At 48.5% G+C, this 17896-nt stretch overlaps 7 protein-coding genes across 7 annotated transcripts; 4 read left to right on the top strand and 3 right to left on the bottom strand.

The window, feature by feature from the left end:
• Positions 1–408: 408 nt before the first annotated feature.
• FIESC28_01996 (uncharacterized protein) lies at positions 409–2578 on the bottom strand (the record flags this gene model as incomplete). Its single annotated transcript, XM_031156146.1, has 7 exons — positions 409–957; positions 1006–1206; positions 1254–1588; positions 1639–1787; positions 1835–2082; positions 2150–2514; positions 2569–2578. 7 exons carry the CDS (start codon positions 2576–2578, stop codon positions 409–411), a joined length of 1857 nt encoding a protein of 618 aa, XP_031019852.1.
• A 1442-nt stretch (positions 2579–4020) lies between these two features.
• On the top strand, positions 4021–4707 carry FIESC28_01995 (uncharacterized protein; the record flags this gene model as incomplete). Its single annotated transcript, XM_031156145.1, has 1 exon — positions 4021–4707. One exon carries the CDS (start codon positions 4021–4023, stop codon positions 4705–4707), a length of 687 nt encoding a protein of 228 aa, XP_031019851.1.
• Positions 4708–4889: 182 nt separating this feature from the next.
• Positions 4890–6206, bottom strand: FIESC28_01994 (uncharacterized protein; the record flags this gene model as incomplete). The annotated part of the gene is made up of 4 exons (XM_031156144.1): positions 4890–5322; positions 5374–5414; positions 5459–5890; positions 6009–6206. The coding sequence occupies 4 exons, from the start codon at positions 6204–6206 to the stop codon at positions 4890–4892; spliced, it is 1104 nt and encodes a 367-aa protein (XP_031019850.1).
• A 1457-nt stretch (positions 6207–7663) lies between these two features.
• Positions 7664–11348, top strand: FIESC28_01993 (uncharacterized protein; the record flags this gene model as incomplete). Its single annotated transcript, XM_031156143.1, has 2 exons — positions 7664–10279; positions 10365–11348. 2 exons carry the CDS (start codon positions 7664–7666, stop codon positions 11346–11348), a joined length of 3600 nt encoding a protein of 1199 aa, XP_031019849.1.
• A 473-nt stretch (positions 11349–11821) lies between these two features.
• Positions 11822–13386, top strand: FIESC28_01992 (uncharacterized protein; the record flags this gene model as incomplete). Its single annotated transcript, XM_031156142.1, has 3 exons — positions 11822–11878; positions 11925–11994; positions 12044–13386. 3 exons carry the CDS (start codon positions 11822–11824, stop codon positions 13384–13386), a joined length of 1470 nt encoding a protein of 489 aa, XP_031019848.1.
• A 988-nt stretch (positions 13387–14374) lies between these two features.
• FIESC28_01991 (uncharacterized protein) lies at positions 14375–15070 on the bottom strand (the record flags this gene model as incomplete). Its single annotated transcript, XM_031156141.1, has 1 exon — positions 14375–15070. One exon carries the CDS (start codon positions 15068–15070, stop codon positions 14375–14377), a length of 696 nt encoding a protein of 231 aa, XP_031019847.1.
• A 931-nt stretch (positions 15071–16001) lies between these two features.
• Positions 16002–17660, top strand: FIESC28_01990 (uncharacterized protein; the record flags this gene model as incomplete). The annotated part of the gene is made up of 2 exons (XM_031156140.1): positions 16002–16291; positions 16403–17660. The coding sequence occupies 2 exons, from the start codon at positions 16002–16004 to the stop codon at positions 17658–17660; spliced, it is 1548 nt and encodes a 515-aa protein (XP_031019846.1).
• Positions 17661–17896: the final 236 nt, after the last annotated feature.

The raw sequence follows: 17896 nt of genomic DNA, 5'->3' as shown, positions 1-17896 counted from the left end.
CTCTCATTAAAAACACGAGCACCTCTGAAACACGGACTCATGCTTAGCTCTGGCGCATTCGTTTCCTGACTCAGCACGGAATGTCCCGCATCTTGGATACAACGCCATGCTACTCCGTATACGCGGATGGTGAGATTATGTAGCTTCCAAGGTTATTATCGGCGATAGTGGACTTTTTCTTTCCTTGATATCGCATGTCACAAGGTATCACTCGGCGTGGCGCTGAGATTACCGTGTCCACCATCAAGATTTGATGTAACCCCATCATGTGTCTTCAGTAATTAAAACTACCCTACGGATACAAAAGAGTGAATTTCCCAAGAACCCAAAGAGCTAGACCGTCGTTATCTTAGGTTATCGAATAAACTCAATCGGCGATCGTGTGTCAAGGCAATCTCAACAACATCGTTATTCCGACCTCAAGTAAGCAGGAGGCAAGATATTTTCAAGCGCCGCCTTGATTTGCAACGCCAAAACCCGCGAATACCACCTGTGCTGCACCGTGAAACCTCCCATGACCCAATAATTCTCAACATGTAAATGGCGTTTCCACATGCCCCGGATCTCGCCTTCCGAGTCCACGCCCCATGTTGCGCCAAGGCGGTCAGCAATCTCACGAGGACCTAGAAGGTTGTCGCTGTCGAGGGCCTGATCTCCTCCCAGGATGTCAACGGTTGTATCTCGAACGTCGCGGTCTGCGAAACCGGTACACCAGATTACGGCGTCGGCAGCAGCTGTACTCCCATCTGAGAACAGCAGACCAGTCTCTGTAAAGGCAGTAGGCTCAACGCCTGCTTTAATGCCAGCTTTGCCTTGCGTGAGGATCTCAGTGCCACCAATATCAATGTAGTGTCCGCCTGCTCTCTCAATTAAATTCGACCACAAGGCCTGACTCGGATCCGCACTATCGAGAGCTGGAAATCCTGCTTTCCTGAGAGTCTCATAGCGGTCTGGCTCCTGTGAGGCCAGCATGTGAAATAAGTTACGGAGTAATTGTCCGCTTACGACGGCCGGCAGCGTGAGAAACATCCTATCTGCTACTTCGACGCCAAAGTCATAGGTCCCTAGGTTCCATTTATTTCGGATGTATTCCACAGGAACGATGTAGGTCGGAGATCGGACGTTCATGGTGGCTTGGATGCCGGCTGCTTGGCAATCTCCGAGAATGTCGAAGGCCGTGTTTGCTGAACCCATGATGAGTACCGACTTGGACGGGTTAGAAACTCGTATAGAGACAGTGACTTATGACTAACCTTGACCCCTTGATCTACCAAAGTTTGTCCGTTTTTATACTCGGAAGAGTGGATGCTCAAGCCCCTGAACAAATGCTTATCGGGCACGGCAGGTACATAAGGCTTTTGCGATCCGATGCCAGTTGCTTGAACCAGATGCTTTGCGGTCACTGTGAATTTAGCAGCAGGTGTGTTCATCTTTACAATCCATCTCTTGGTCGACTTATCATAAACTGTCGAGACGATCTTGACAGAAGTAATGACGTTCAAGTGAAAGGCGTCGACATATTTTCGTAAATGATCGGCCAGCTCGTCTTTGCTGAGAAGATGTTCCCCACGAAACCGGTCCTGATAGCCTTCAGATGTCAAGATCAGTCATCTCCATTATTGCATTCATGAGACTTACCCATGTACGGCATATCACAAGCTGGTGTTGGAATATGAAACTTCATGCAATCGTACCGCAAAGCCCAGTTATCTCCAACATCTGCGTGTCTCTCGACCATGACACTGTTGACACCGAGAGCCTTGAGACGAGCTGCGAGGGCCGCACCGCTGGAACACGGTTAAACACAAACATCGACGCCTTAATAGGCACTGACCTATTTCCAGCACCTATGATCAAGACGTCTGTCTCGATATCTTCTGTTCTACCTAGACGCCGGCCGGGAAACCGTAGAAGGTCTTGGTGTTCTGGTTGGATGTCCAGATGCGTTAAATCTGTGCTCAGAATCCAGATTTTCCAGTCCAATCCGCTTGTCGTGTTCCGGGTAGGAAGGAGGAGAGCTCTTGCGCTGCAGGCAGCCGCTGGGGAAGAGGTCCTGAAGCATAGTGACACGTCCAGGAATTGCTGCACAACGAAGGACGTCAACAGATGGTTCCTATGAAGATACAATACTATCGGAGATGGTACCTACAATGGTAGGTGTCGCTGGGACAAATACCGCTCCTTCTATGATCCACTCGCTATCACATCGCCTAGCCTGTTTCGTCTCAATAAGGCTCTTAGCAATTCGTAGATGCTCTCTAAAGGTACGGAGGTGCCACGTCAAAGCCAACGTGTCTTTCCAGTAAGCTTGTTCTGCAAAGAAGCATGCCTGAAGAGCATCGACATCGTTAGCAGCCAAGGCCGCATTGAATGCATCTATAGCTGTAGATGTTTGCTCTAGCTCAGCCGACTCTGAGAAAGAGATCAATTTGACAGTATCTGGAGACAGAATCGGAAGCGGGTGCTCGTCGAAGAGAGCACGCAAGTCTCCCGCAGGGGCGTGAATTTCATCAGCTTGAGCAACAGGTTACCAGGTAATGTTGAAGTTGGGACTGGCGTTTGACTTACTGGATGCCATTTTGTCAGTGTTGAACGAACCTACTGGAATGCAGGCGAAGGGGTGAGGAGACTTTTGGAATAAAACTTCGATGTAGGTATCCGAATCAGGCTTTGGGCTCGGGTTCCGAGGTCGAAACACCTCATATGTAGTCAGCACAGACTTGTGTAACATCTAATGAGGCCTTGAAATGCGCCCCCGAAGTACCCCTCAAGAAACACTGGTTTCGTTCTTTCCACTTCAGGGAACAATGCCATCAATCAATTATTCCTCCACCCGGCCGTCTCGAGGTACGCAGAAACGTCTGTGTTCGCTAGCGGTACTTCTCAGCGCCGCTCATTTAATCGAACTATCCAGCGCTCAACTGTTGTTGAGATGATGGCTGATCGTTCTCATGGACACCAAAGAATATTTGTGGTACGTACCTGTCAAGGTGTGAACTCGGTGGGCTTGTCAAATGATCCACTTTAATCCCACGTACAAGGTGAGCTCACCGAGGTCTCACCTGGAGATAAAAGACCAAAAGCGCAAGGCTGGAGGGTCACCTTTAAATAAAATGAACCGAGACACTTAATTAAAATAGTTGTTTGAGCAAGTTTATTTTTCCTTTTTGTTTTTGTTCTTCCTTTGCGTATACACGGTAATTTGGCGTGGAAAAGCCAATGGCTGAGTGCCGCCATCGAGCTCAAGGGTAAGTGTCGAAATATCATCGCACAATTTTCCCACTATAATATAAACGCGTTATGTAAGTTGTTACTCCATCATTTGTAACGACTGTTATCTCTTAGAAATATTTTGTCTCTGCCAGATCTCCTGCCTCAATCTCGATATCTCAGGTAGAAGAGAGGCCGTTGGGTGAGTCATTGACGAAGCAATGCTACGTTGCATGACTATCGTGGAGTGTTGCTTCACTTTCAAAGATTAGCCTTAATTCAGCAGGCACAGCGCTAACGTCTTGAGGGATTGGAGTTGAGGCTTAGACGCAAGACCGTTGTCAGGTTCTCGCGTTGCAATTGGAAGACGCGTTGGTCGCGGCCATTTCAGGAATAGGGTGGACAGAATTACGCGAGGGAGGACTGCCGATCATTACAGCTCAAGGCTGACTGTTCATTTTCGTCGACCCCCTCACTGGCCCTGTAGGGCAAAAACCCCTGCGCTGATTCCTCTTGGCAAGAGCTATTTGTGGATATCGCTTAAGATTTCACGTCTGAACTTGACCCAGAAGGATCAAGATAGCGCCATTGTCAGACGGCCCATCGGCATGATAATTGGGCCGGAGCTGGACGTTATGCGGCACGGATACTCTATGGTTAGTGCTTACTTCTTGGCAGGGGCTTTAAGAACATCTAAAGTCCCCGAAGGAAATTGATGTCAAGCTTCTGCCAGTTCACATTCACGGTTCTTCAACCATATACTATCGTTTATACAATCGTTAACCGCTATACATTCGTTAAACTTCAAAAATGGCTCGCTCTATCGCCCTCGCTGCCCTTCTCTACACCCTGCCTATCGCGGCAAAGACCGACATCGACGGCTGCACTTCCTTCACCAGCACCGTGACCGTCCGACCCGAACCCGGCTACGGAAACACGTACCAGAAGGTCATCTGGTACGTCTCCGACACTCTCGAAATCTGCGAAGGAGTCGACTGCGGTGGCGGCCGAGCTCCTCCCAAGAGCGTCCCAGGATGTCCTCTATACAAGGGCACCGAGACCGTTACACCCCGATTCCTTGATAGCGACCCCATGGCGGAGGAGACTGCTGCCGCTGAGCCTTTGAGCCGTAGTGGTTCGGTCCTTGTGTCTGGAGTGTGGTACTCTGATTCCGACACGACTATTACCGATACTGCCGATTACACCGGTATCGCAATTACTGCCCCCATGACCACCGATGCTACTTCGACTGTTACCAAGATTTCTGCGACTGCTGCCGATGCTGCTGAGACTACCGATGTTGAGAGCCTCACCTTTGTTACTGATAGCCCCACGGCTACTGGTCACAAGAATGCTACTGCCACCGGTTCCGAGGATGCCACTGACGGATCTGCCAAGCCTTCTTCCGTCGATGTCGACAATGCTGGTGCTGGAGTTATGGTCAAGGCTGCCGGTGTTCTCGCTGCTGTCGCCGGTGCCATTGTTGTGGCTCTGTAGAGTTGGACACTGCTGGTATGGATTTAACGGCAAAGGATGATGATGATGTGCTAGGATATAATGCATTGACGGAAGCCTGATTATAGATTAATAATTAATGCCGAGTCTTCTCATGACATTGGCGCTTGATGCCATTTGGTCTATAAATACTCTTTGCATACATTGAAATCTCTGTACAGCCTCTATCTACCAGCCAACACCGTTGAACTAGCCGTACTCTGCGCATATTCACTATGTCTCGCAGTAGTAGGCGAGTCCGGCTCAACATGCGCGGGCGCACTATCCACGGTAGTTTCAATAGTCCTAACAATCCCACTCAGATTATCCCTCCCGTTCCGCCCAGACTCCAAAGAACTTTCGAGATCACCCAGGTCGCCGCCTCGTATAAGCGTTGAGTTTCTCCCTGTCATCGCCCCAACTGTTCCTCCAAGTGGCTTCTCTTTCGGTTTTAGAGTTGCTGTTGTAGCTCGCGCGTTGGTAAGGTTGGAGCTGTGATAATACATGTCGTCTGCGCCGCGCGCACCGGAAGATCGCACGATTTTGGTGATGAGTTCGGCCATCTTCATCTCGATTTGGAGCTTGAGGAGGTAGGCTACTGGATGGAAAGAGAGGTAGCTGGACTGTCAGTAAAACGAACCATTGCCATAACTGGGAATCGGCACTTACACTAAGCTGCTTGGTAAAGACATGAGTCCTACCAACGCCACCTATAACTGTCAGCCGTGAAAGAGCCAGATGTTGCAACTCTTACATCTAAGGATAGAGACAAAAAGATAAGCCCCAAGTTCATTCGATACAACGGCACATATTTCGTCAATCCATTCTCGATAAGCCTCGATCGAACAAGGTAGATGAAATACCCATTCAAAACACCATCTACCACAGCGAAAATAACCTTTTCGACCCGATCCCAGATACCATTCAACCAAATCCACCGATCGTTAATCTGCAAACGGGCTGGCAGCCAGATGATAAAGACGCTGATGTTGACGGCTAATATTATCGCAAAGACGAGCCATTTGAGACGGGTGGCGCGGTCCTTTGAGACCATCAATAGACCGATTCTGTTGATGATGATCTGAAGAAGGAATTGGACTTGCAGTGCCCAAAACAATGCTGTCTTGTTAGATCCTGTCGTGAAGAGGCATCGGGAAACGAACCGACTGAAAAGTAAAAGCCAAAGCTAAACAGGTTAGCACAACCGAGACAATTGAGATGGCACGAGCAGGATACCTTGGTGTGATATACTGTCGCTGAAATCCCCAAGCCAAACATCCAAGAACCATACTACTCAGCCATACCACCCAAATCATACCCACATACGCCGTCACGCGATGACATCTTTTCCAAGCGCGCCAACTCTGCTGGCTACCCTTTGTAAATGTGAAGACTGCCGCGCAGAGAGAAAAGCCCCAGAAAATACTCGCCGTGTTCATGTCGACTTCGTTGGGGACTTCACGGACGTAGCGGTCCGGTATCAAGTAGCCGTACTGGCCCATGTTAGCAATTTTTGAGCGGCATCGAAGGACCTAGCGGAAGTGAATAATGAAAGAGGGATGGTATTTGTTAAGTAATGTTTATGTGTCTTGGCGAGCGGGACAAGAGAAGCCACAAGCGGAGTGTTTCATTAGAATTAGGCATAGCTGCTGATAAGAAGGCCGGTTCAGATTCCTAGACGCGTCAACGCGGGCTTTTTTCGTGTAAAAAATGCTTTGTCTGGTCATAACTGGCTAAGAACGCTTTTGCGCTAGCTGATTCAGATGGATCGAAACTACAGAAACGGACAGTGGCGTTCGGGATGCTAAGACACGCTTGATTTAGAGTGATTGATCTGCGACAGGAACGTGATTAGAGGTATGTGAATGAGCTATTGCTTGGACAACAACATGCGCTGTGACCTATCACATGGCGAGTCATTTATCTGGGAGTTGTTGGCGTCATCCTTGTTCAAGAGAAGATGACTTAAAAATAGAAATGGGTCGATTGATAAGGGCGATATGTTATATCTCAATGTCTGTCGTGTTTACTATGTAGGAAGGTGGTTAGCATGGCGATATCGTCAGCTCAACCGAGGATAATTGATATTACAGGGGAAGAAAGAAGAGGTTTGATCGTACTCATCCAAGAGTATCCACGCAGAAAGTTTACAATGGAAAGTGACCGCCTCTCCAGTATCCATGGCATGGCCAGGCGCCTTATGGCACAACACAAAGAGATCTAGTGCGCGCTGGTGGTTTAGGTTCCAAACTTGAGAATGGACTTATGTGGCGCTGCAGAAAGAATCATGAGTAGTGAATAGAGTCCTGGAAATCTTTCAAGCAGTATCAGGATTTTCCCACTTGGCACCTGACTCCAGCATCAGGGGAAGCGTGGTGGCCACCCAGAACTTCATTGTTTCGTTGACCTTATGCGCTTCCCACCTTATTCTCTAAACCCAGATTTCGCCGCGATGTCATTACGTGAGGGGATCTTTCAATCGACAGTGTGTTATACGGTTATACGTAAATGAGGTTTAGCCACTGATAGATCAGCTATGGCAGTCAAAGATAACATGAGTACCTAGCAAGGAAGGAGGTGGGGACTACTACTGGTGACTTAGTAGGTAGGGAAGGAGGCGGGGACTGCTAACAGTGAGCACCGATGCAGGGGTTCCAGTGGTCCCCACCTCCTTCCCTGCGGTTAGTGTGCATTATGAAAAGAGACATATCTACCTATCTATCAAAACAAACCATTAAATACAATCTATCGATACAAGGTATCACTTTTCATATGCCTAGGTTCAGTTTCTTGTTCTGCATTGCCCCATTACAAATTGTTGAAAAAATACTGTCCTAATCGTTCTCCATACAACAAATTGGCTTATTTTTCCATGTATCCACAATGCTCAACCCCCACTCATCAGGCAGCCAAGCTACTTCCTGTCAGCGACAATCTGTCTCCTTCACCATCAGTCACAATGGAAGCAAAAATTGCTGGAGAATGGCTTGTCAACCTTTACAGCGCAGAAGCATCCTACCGCAGCGAAGATCAATACCTCACATCCCTCGAACAACTCAAATTCGACGAATTCTTCACTCAGCATGGCTCATCTCCCGTATTCAAGAAATATCATGTCGAAGCGATCCGACTGTGTTTATCAAAGGAGAGGAAGCCAGAGTACCGGAACGCGAGGGAGCTGATCGCTAAAGACGAGACAAAGAAGTTGTTTGTCGATGAGGATGATGTGCTACAGGTTGCGGTTAAACGGGCTAGAATAGACCCGGACTCGGAGGGGCAAGGCTGGTCACCGGCGCAGTTTAACCCTGAGCTTCAGGAGATGGTGAAGTTGCTGATGGAACATGGAGCGAGGGTGAATTGTGTCGACCAAGACGGATACTCTCCTCTTTATTATACTTGCGTTCTGGGAGATTCGGATCTATTTCATTATCTACTGCATTGCGGCGCCGACCCTTCGACATTGCAGAAAAGGGTAGTCCCAGAACAAATTATTAAAGAGAGAGAGGTTTCAGAAGTACCTTTCGAAGATGAAGAAAACGTGAATCTTCTTCAGGTTACACTCGACGCTCTGATATCACCCCAGCGTATCTGGGACATGACTTGGGTTGGTTGGCCTCCAGGGGTCAACTACAACAGACCTCTCTGGAAGATGTGGATCAGCGCCAGTTGGGGTGGTATTATACACAAACTCATAAGCGAAGGTCTTGCATATGACAAGAAAGATCCGGGCCTTGTCATGCTTCTTCACATCGCTTGTTATCAAGGAGATAAAGATGAAGTTGAGGATATCTTGGAATACGGCGTCCCAGCGAACATCCCCAACCCAAGAATCATAGACGGCGGACAAGGCGAGGGTTCAATGTTTGGGACGGCAATGCTTGCTGCAGCTGCTGGTCTGCACATGCAAGTCATCGAAGCTCTGATCGCGCACGGCGAAGACCCGGGTTTGAAGAGGTGGTGCGCTTTCGATCGCGGGGCGGTCAGTAAAGAATATACGCCTGTGGAAATTGCCATCGCTGTTTCGGATCGTGATTTGGATCTGTTGGATTTTCTGCAGGCTTTTGTAACGAAGGCCCAGAATCTTCCCAATTCAAATTATCAAGCGGTATTGACGTGGTTTGTTGAGTCTGATGAACTCGACTTGGCGAAAGATTTACTGGAACGTGGTGTGCTATTGAATCAGGTTCCTCTGAACACGAAGAGCGTTGGAATGGCTAAGCTGCTTACATCGCGTGGGATCAGATTGAGTCCGATAGCTCTACAGCAAAAGGCGTTGAGGAATAAACACTTAGATCTCCTACGCTGGTGTGTCAACGAGTACGGTCCGGAACTGCCGACCGACCCACACTCATGGGGCAGAACAGGCCTTTGGCTGATGCAAGACATGTCTTATATCAGAGAGATCGAGTATCTTATCAAGGAATATCCTCGTCCTCATATCGACCAAGTCCTGTTCGCTCAGCTACAAAACTCGAAGAATGAGCAGAAGCGCACTGAGACAAATTGGCTCCACTTAGCCGTCACCAAGCACAACCTTGAGGCTGCTAGATTAATTCTAGACGCAGGAGCAGATCCGACCTGTCCTGGGTTGTGCGTCGATGCTATGACGGCTATGAGACAGGTCGGTAGATGGTGGGATATTGCTGATCAATTGGATGTCATCAGGATAATCGAGGAAAAGCTTTCGAAAGACGGGAAGTGGGATGTTCCGTCGTACGCTGACACGAGAGCAAAGATATCTGAAACTGTTGTTGCAGAACGACAAGTTTTGGACGAGAAAGTGAAGGAGCTGGTGGAAGGCCGACAGGAACTTCCGCGTACGGTACCGAAGACTAGGGATCCTGCGGTTGGCTCTGCCAATCCTGCAAGCTCTGCAAGTAGCGCTTACAAACTGTTGTTAGGAAGCAGTTCGTTTCGACTTCTGGAGCTCCTACCATCAGCTAACCGATCTGACCCTCTAAGTGGCCGCTTGATCGACAGCGATATCACGTTCCAGCCAGAATATGAAGCTTTGTCGTACGTATGGGGCGACATCGAACCAGCCAGGTCTATAACACTCAATGGCACCGAAACATCGATAACGCCAAACTTACACTCTGCACTCATTCATCTTCGTTCTGCAGATATTGTTAGAACTATTTGGGTAGACGCATTATGTATTAACCAATCCCTTTACCACGAACGAAACCAACAAGTTCGAATCATGGGCGATATTTACAAATCGGCAAAACAAGTCATAGTTTGGCTTGGCGACGCAGCACACGATTCGCACCTAGTGTTCGATCAGTTCAAGGATGATCCTCCCGCAAACTCGTCAACGCCTCCAGATGTGCAACGCAAAGCCTGGGTTGAAATTTTCAAACGACCCTGGTTCTACCGCACCTGGGTAATCCAAGAAATCGCCCTCTCACGCAAAGCAATTATCATGTGCGGAGACGATACTACCGTCTGGCGAAATGTCAGCGAGAGTTGGAAAGAGGACTTTTCAGGCCAAGCAAGTGGCATTTCTACAGGAGGGGACCATCCTATTTCGGGATTTGACCCCGGCAGTCATGTCTTTGGCCTTAGATTGATTGTTAGAGGCTTCAAGTGACAATCGGAACCCCATTAGTATCCTAGAGTACAGCCGTTTGTGCGAAACGTCTGAAGTACGGGATAAGATTTATGGAATCTTGGGCTTATTCGAACCAGGCTTTATTGAAGTCGATTATCATTTACCTGTGGGGGAGATTTTTAAGCAGTTCACAGAGGCTGTTCTTACCTCAACAGGTGATTTGAAGATCCTGAAATGTGCAGGCCTTGGCCATTTTCCGTCCTGGGTTCCTGACTTCACGGATTCGTCTAAGAGAAACGTTTCTGAGTATTACTGGTCTCCTCCTTATCGAAGAGAAGCTCCAAGTCACTATCACTATCGGGCTGCAGACAACACGCTGATGAGTGTCCCGCGGGAAGACTTGGCTAGGAAATATCTACCAGGTCTTGAATTCTCAGCTGATGGGACTTTGACTTTGAAGGGTAAGATGGTCGATACTGTCCGCGCAGTGAGCATTGAACTTCCGGCTGGTGTTAGCCATGCTCCTGGCACGGCAGCTTTCGCGTCTGTGATGGAAGAGTGGGAAAAGCTTGCGAGAACTTGTATTCCTGGGTGGAGAGGGTCAAAGGATTCAGTGTCGCACGCTTTTGCTGCCACAATCGCTGGAATGTACCATGGTGACCGTTCCAAGGATGATGATGGCTTTACACAATGGTACCGGCACTATGGAACAGGTATTCTCGAAGAAGCAGACCCATCGATGTTCCTCCGCGATCACGAGTTCTACCTCTGGTGGCGCAGTATCGGAAGACCTATCTCAGACTCTAATGCAGACTATTATCGTCTTCGTGAATTCTTTCAGAAAATGATGGAAGCTAGCTATAATCACTGTCTTTTTACCACAGACGAGGGATCAATGGGCCTTGCGGGTCCTGATGCAAGGACGGGTGACAAGGTAGTTTACTTCCCAGGCTCAACTGACCCTTTTATTCTACGAAAGAGGGATGACATGCGATGGAGCTTGGTAGGAGACTGTTATCTGTATGGATTGGATATCGATGAACTCTTTATGGATGAGGAACATCCTGTTGAGGATTTCGGGATATGTTAACCGAGGAGTGTTTCATCGAGTGGGGGACATTCATCAAGAACAGATAGGTTACCGAAAAAGCCACGTAAAAGGCAATTGATTGGTGGATATAAGAAGGTTATGCATGTCAGATTCTTAAAATCATGCGAATACATGTTCATGATACGATACAAGGCCTCATACATCTACCGTCACCAACGTCACAACTATGGACTCCACTTCATGAAGATCTTGATCTTGTATGGACCGGGCCGACCAAGCGCCCCATTCTGCCCGTTTCACCAAGAAAATTCCCCTCACCATCGCATTTCAACCCATAATAAGGTTCCATACTCTCTGCTCTAGTGCGGCGGGGGCGGCACATTTCGGCTTTGTTGCCAACTTGGATAGTGGTTGATGTCATGTGAAACGTCTTCGTCATATAAATTCCCCGCTGAGGCTTGATGTCTCAATCTTATTTCACTGTTATCTAAACGACTTGACCTATCGTGACAATGGGCGAGAGAATTACACCTGAGGCATTCAAGCCTCGCATGCTTATCGATGGTGAAGTATGTATCCCACCAACCTGTTGAGATGGATACTAATGCGTCATAGTTGGTCGAGGCATCAGACGGCAATTCATTCCCCCTCTACGACCCAGCAACAGGCGAAAAAGTAGCCGATGGTACACACAACCTTCATATGTCCAGACCTCACACACTGACAATTGCCAGTCCCCGAAGCTACAAAAGATGATACCAACAGAGCTGTCGCAGCCGCTGCCCGCGCATTCCCAGAATGGTCTGCCTTGGACCCCGCAAAGCGTGGCGCGTACTTGAAGAAACTCGCCGCTTTAATCCGCGAGCACACCGATGAACTGGCACTCCTCGAAGCCAAGTCTATGGGCCGTCCTCTTTCCGAATTCCTGGAAGGTCACATCACTGCGGGGACTTATGAGCATTATGCTGAGGCCTGGCCGCATATTCAGGGTCAGGCAAGTCTCAACACGCCTGGTTATGTGACCATGACTCTTCGACAGCCTTTTGGTGTTGTCGCGGCTATTATCCCTTGGAATGCTTCACTCTTGTTCTTTGCTGGTAAATCGGCTCCTGCACTTATTACTGGTAACACAGTGGTTGTCAAGAGCAGCGAGAAAGCACCACTTGGAGCAGCAAAGTTTGCGGAACTTATCCAGAAGGCGGGGTTTCCTCCTGGTGTTTTTAATGTTATTTCTGGCCACGGGAACCCTTCTGGTGCTACCCTTGCGTCTCACATGGATGTTCGAGCAATCAGCTTTACTGGTTCCAGTCCCACTGGTCGCGGAATTCAGGAGGCTGCTGCCAAGTCCAACTTGAAGAAGGTCATTCTTGAACTTGGTGGAAAGTCGCCTGTCATTATATTCGAAGACGCCGACCTTGAGCAGGCAGCCAAGGACACTATGAATAGCATCCAGTGGAACAGCGGACAAGTCTGCATGGCCAACTCTCGAGTCTATGTGCAGGACTCCGTTGCAGATAAGTTCATTCAGGCTTGCAAAACAGCACTCGCTGCCGCCAAGGTTGGAAACCCGACTGAAGAGGGTGTCAAGCAAGGTCCCCAAGCCGACAAGGTTCAATATGAGAAAGTATTATCCTACATCAACGAGGGCAAGAAATCCGGCACTCTCGAACTCGGCGGAAATGGTAACCTCGACAAAATGGGCGGTTACTTTATCGAGCCAACTATCTTCCTTAACACTCCTGAAGACGCCAAAATCATGAAGGAAGAGATCTTCGGCCCAGTTGTCAACATCAACGTCATCAAGACCGAAGAAGAAGCTGTCGAGAAGGCGAATGATACAGAATATGGTCTATATGCTGCTGTGTATACCAAGAATGTTGACCGGGCTATGAGGGTTACTCAAAAGCTGAACTCGGGATACGTGGGTATCAACTGCACCAGTCCTACGACTGCAAGGGATTTGCCTTTTGGAGGATACAAGGCTTCAGGACAAGGGAGGGAAGGGTACTTGTACAGTATGGATAACTTCTTGGAGATCAAGAGTGTGATGATGAAGGTCGAAGGTTCAAAAATTTAAAGGATATCGTAACGCAGAATGCAATTTGTTATTACTGGACATCTTACTTCAATGCTCTCGAATAGTCACCACCAGAAAAAGCTCTAACAGCAGTTGTCTAGACACCAAAACAGCTACAGCCCCGACCTATACAGCGTACGCAGCCTGTGGCTCCGACGATATCGTTACCACCGCCAATGGTGGACAAGGCATAAACTTGTTCAACTATAACACTGCCAACACCCTGGGGTTTTCTTCGGGTATAACCTCACCTTACAACTGTTGTGTGCTCTGCCAGTAAACTACGAATTGTATCTTCTCGGGCTTGTCCCCGCCGCCTGATCAGAGAGGATACGCTTTCGTTACGAGTGCCAGTAATGGGCCTTGTGGACAAGTCGCGAATATGGGTTCTGATGGTTAGATGTGGATGGATGAGCATCCTTCGGGTGTCTTGTTGATTATAACCTCAGTATAAAACTTAAATCTTACTTGTCGTAACTTGGAAAGCCGAGAGCCATTGTATTTCCATGAGACCAAAATTTGATACCGATTTGGAAAGTTAGCTCCGGGCCGGAGAGAAAGGTCTGACGTACTATGTATCTCAAAAGCCGCTTTGGCCGGAGAGATTGATTCCCGCGTGTTTCTAAAAACAAGCCAAGCCAAGAGTATAACTTAAAGTGGTCCAACAACTCTTTAATGGTGCATGTCACCTCCTTAGCAAAAGTTCTGTATTTACTATGCCAAATTTTAGCAGTGTATTCGAAAGCCTGCCCCTGGCCCTTACTTGACTCCTCTCCCCTCTTACCTGTTTCCACTAGACTACAAGAGATGAGCCCTTGGCCACGGGAAACAATATTCTAGAAGAGAAAGGACATTATCGATGTTGAGCATTGGGGGGTAACACATATAATAGAATATACAAAAGGGGATATTTGTTAAATCCATCTCACGGACTTTCCTAGATCAAGATGAATCAAGACCTTTCTTCAGTGTGCCGAATCAACTCTCATCACGGCTCTGGCTCCTCACACTCTCCCTTCGTACCGCTCACCACGCCTGGAATCAAATCCTCCACCTCAAGATCGTCATAGGAACCCATGGAGCACGAAGAGTCAGAGGGAGCCCAGGAGAAAAGGATGCAACTTGCATCGTTACCGCATTTCTCGGCGCATTCGTCGAGGCTCATGTTGCCATCTTTGGGTAGACCTGCCAGTTGATAGTCGCATCGAATGTCCATGTTGTATAGACACATTCTGTCTGATCCAGGGCAGATGATTGGCTGCGGGGGAAAGACAGGTGATGTAGTAGTTGTGGCTTGGGAGGATGCGATTTCCGAAGCACTTGTTGTCTCAGCAGTGCTGGAAGACACAAAGCTTGTGGCGAGGGTTGTGTCGCTGGTGAAATCCGCGAAAGCAGCCGTGGTAGTCTCGGGCGCAGAGGTCTCGATGAGAGGAGCGGTAGTAGTCTCAGATACGGAGCTCTCTGTGACAGGAACAAATGTTTCAAGGGTAGTGGCTGGAATAGTTTCCGAGGCAGAGAATGACAGGGTCTGTGTAAGAGACGTCTTGGTGTCGGCATTGACGCTTGTTTCAGTCTCAATGGCAGCAATGGCTGTGGTGATCGAAGAGGTGCCTGGTCTGCATAGTCCGGCGGCAGCGATGCCTGCGAAGACAGGAAGGGTAAGTAGCTGGTGAGAAGAACGCATGACGAAGGTAATGTTGTAAAAGGAATGACTGTGGTAGGGGTTAACACGCTGGGACCAGTGATGGTTTCTTTCCCAGGGCTGTACTTATAGTTATCAGTTAATGACTCCTTTTTGTCAAACTGTCCACTATGGGGCCTTAGGAATTGGCGGCGTGATAGTAGTCCCAATAGTTCCAGTGCAACGGGCTCGCTTGGCAGAAAACTATTGAAGCTATCTGGGAGCTGGCATTTAATAGTGCTATATCATGACCCACTTAGACCCAGCCTTGTCAGGAACAAGAGCTGAAAAAACACCATTTTCACATTGTTTCCGGACTAATTGCGAATGGTATTTAACCAATGTCCCATTGTTAATTTCCGGTATCTGTGGCTTGACTCCTGGCAGTTCTGTGCCCTGAATTTCGAAACCTGACTCATGATGTGAAATGTGCCCCGCGATGACCCGCTAATACGGCTCATGTCTACGTTTTAACTACTGAAGTCAAGATTAAGAATCCACATAGCGTCAAAAAGTTCGTTATCATGGCTGTCCTTTTGAAGACCGAGGCTTATTCTCTGCGGCGGTACGGCGGAGCCGCATACGAAACTGGTAATATAGCTGCTAGGCTGAAACAAGTATGCTGTGGGAAAGGCAGAATCATTCCGCGACAAGTTGTCTTAAGCCGGGCTGTGCTACTTCTGGTAACCTCGTAAGCTGCAAAAATCACCGTTTGGGAAATATGGACCCAAACGATTCATTTCAGGGCCAATCCCACTACTATACCACCCTCCATAGGATGCCAAGGTAAGCAGATGCATGTCAGACGCCTGCCTGATCGGGGCTTAGAGAGGGGAACAAATTAGAGTGCTGTACTCAAAATCAACCCACACGAAGCAATCTCTTACATATTATACGGCACCCTCTACCCAGTCAATGCTGAAATATTATCAGGATGGCTGTTGGAAACCTCAGTGGCGTAGCGCTTGCTGCACACGGAAGCTGCACGGACGCAAGTACCGCAAAGCTAGATACCAATGCAGTCGACGCACCAGCTATCCAGCAACAGGATGCCTTTGATGCCAAAGATGGTCTTTCAATCAAGAGTCTTTGGGCCATCTCAATCTCCAGTCTTTGTGAAAGCGATCGAACCATGTTCCAAATCGACAACGAGACCGACCAACTGCGAATTCTTGGCGACATCATTCGAATCATCGAGAATACTCTAGAGAAAAAGCGAAAAACGTCAATCTCGTTGGCGTCTCCCAGGACTCAATGGAAAGGAAATGGCTGTCCAAGATGTCCTGGAGAAGATGGCAGGAGCAGTTCATGAGACGATGACTATTGCGGATGCAGTGGTCTCGTTCGACCCAACACGCTCTGCTTCGCCTTGGGCGGGCGTCAAAGCAGTCCTCTCCTGAAGTCGCTATGTATGAGATTAATCCACCGCGTTAATATCTCGTGGCTTTGCCTCAACGCCTCTGCTGTTAGCAGTGCTATCCTAGAAGGATTGGAGGTAGTAATTCGCGTCATCTCGCGGAACAATGTCATTGAAGCGACTTATCGCCGTGAAGAATCGGTCGATTTACGGACTGATTTTGAAACAGGGCTTGACAAACTTTACAAGCTAGTTTTGGATTTTCTCTGCTCAGCAAAGAAACACTACGCTCGCAGCAGCTCGGGTAAGTGGTTGTTCGGACATACACTGCCATCCCGGATGACTCACGAGGACAACTGTCAGAAGAGGATAGTCACAAAGTTACTATCAAGCGGCATGGATTTGAACACCGCGGATGAGCTCGGAAGATCCGCATTAGAGTTCGCTGTCAACGAGCTCAGAGACAACAGGTTTGACCGCCGTCGAGTTAAGGGCGAGCTTGAAAGTAGATTCGAAATGCTCAGCACCCTTTTGCGCCACGGCGCCGACGTGTCTAAGCTTACTGAAGAGTGCCATGTGATCACAACTGAAATAGTCGAGCGGGGAAGACTCGACCTCTTGCTCAGATTCGAGGTGGGGGGTTGTCACATCTTTCCTCAGCAGCAGGGCCTCTCTAGCGCATTGTCAATCGCTGTCAGGAAAAGGCATGTTGACATGGTTGGACATATCATTGATACTCAGAAGCCCGGGGATACAAAGATTGACAGGGTTCTCGGGTCACTGGGAGGTTCTGGTTCCAGTGCACAAGAAGAGGACCAAGTGCAGATTGCGAGGCTACTCCTCGCAGCGCGTTCAAGTCGCTTAGTAACGATGCTGCCATTCCCACTGAACAGGGCTGCGAGCAACAAACATTTTCTACTCTACAGGACCCTTATCGCCGAAGCCGACCACAGCCAAGAGTCTTACATAAAGATGCTAAAGGACACAGTCAGAACACGGGGCAAAGGCGGCGAATATATTCCTGCCATCTGGAGACAAGTTGGCTCGCGACCAGATAAACTCTTCATATATAATTCGGCAATCACAGCCTTCACCCAGAATGTCACCAGTTCTTACACATCTAACTTTTCGTTGTTGCACATGCTCCTGCAAGGTGCTGATTCAAATATACGAGGCAGGTCCGGGGAGAGCCTGCTGTATCACACGGCGATTTTTAAGGTCAAGAAGAGAGAGTGAAGCTTCTCCTGCACTTTAGAGCGGATATGAGGGCCTTTGGCGGTGAACATGGTACAGCGCTACATGGATCAGCCGTCAGTGGGAGTCAAGGTGCGATGAAGGTACTTCTAAACGCTGGTGCTGACATCGACGCCCTCAATGAAGGGCTGGAGTCACCCTTAATTCTCTCATTGAAGCAGACTTGGCGCGTCTGTCGTTCCCGAGATGACATTGAGTGTATACACTGTTGCGCTAAA

This window comes from Fusarium coffeatum (assembly GCF_003316985.1).
Source record: "Fusarium coffeatum strain FIESC_28 chromosome Unknown BRIP53273_contig_43, whole genome shotgun sequence".
NCBI lineage: Eukaryota > Fungi > Ascomycota > Sordariomycetes > Hypocreales > Nectriaceae > Fusarium > Fusarium coffeatum.
The sequence above is the reverse complement of the archived record's forward strand: the minus strand, read 5'-3'. Positions and strand labels throughout refer to the sequence as shown.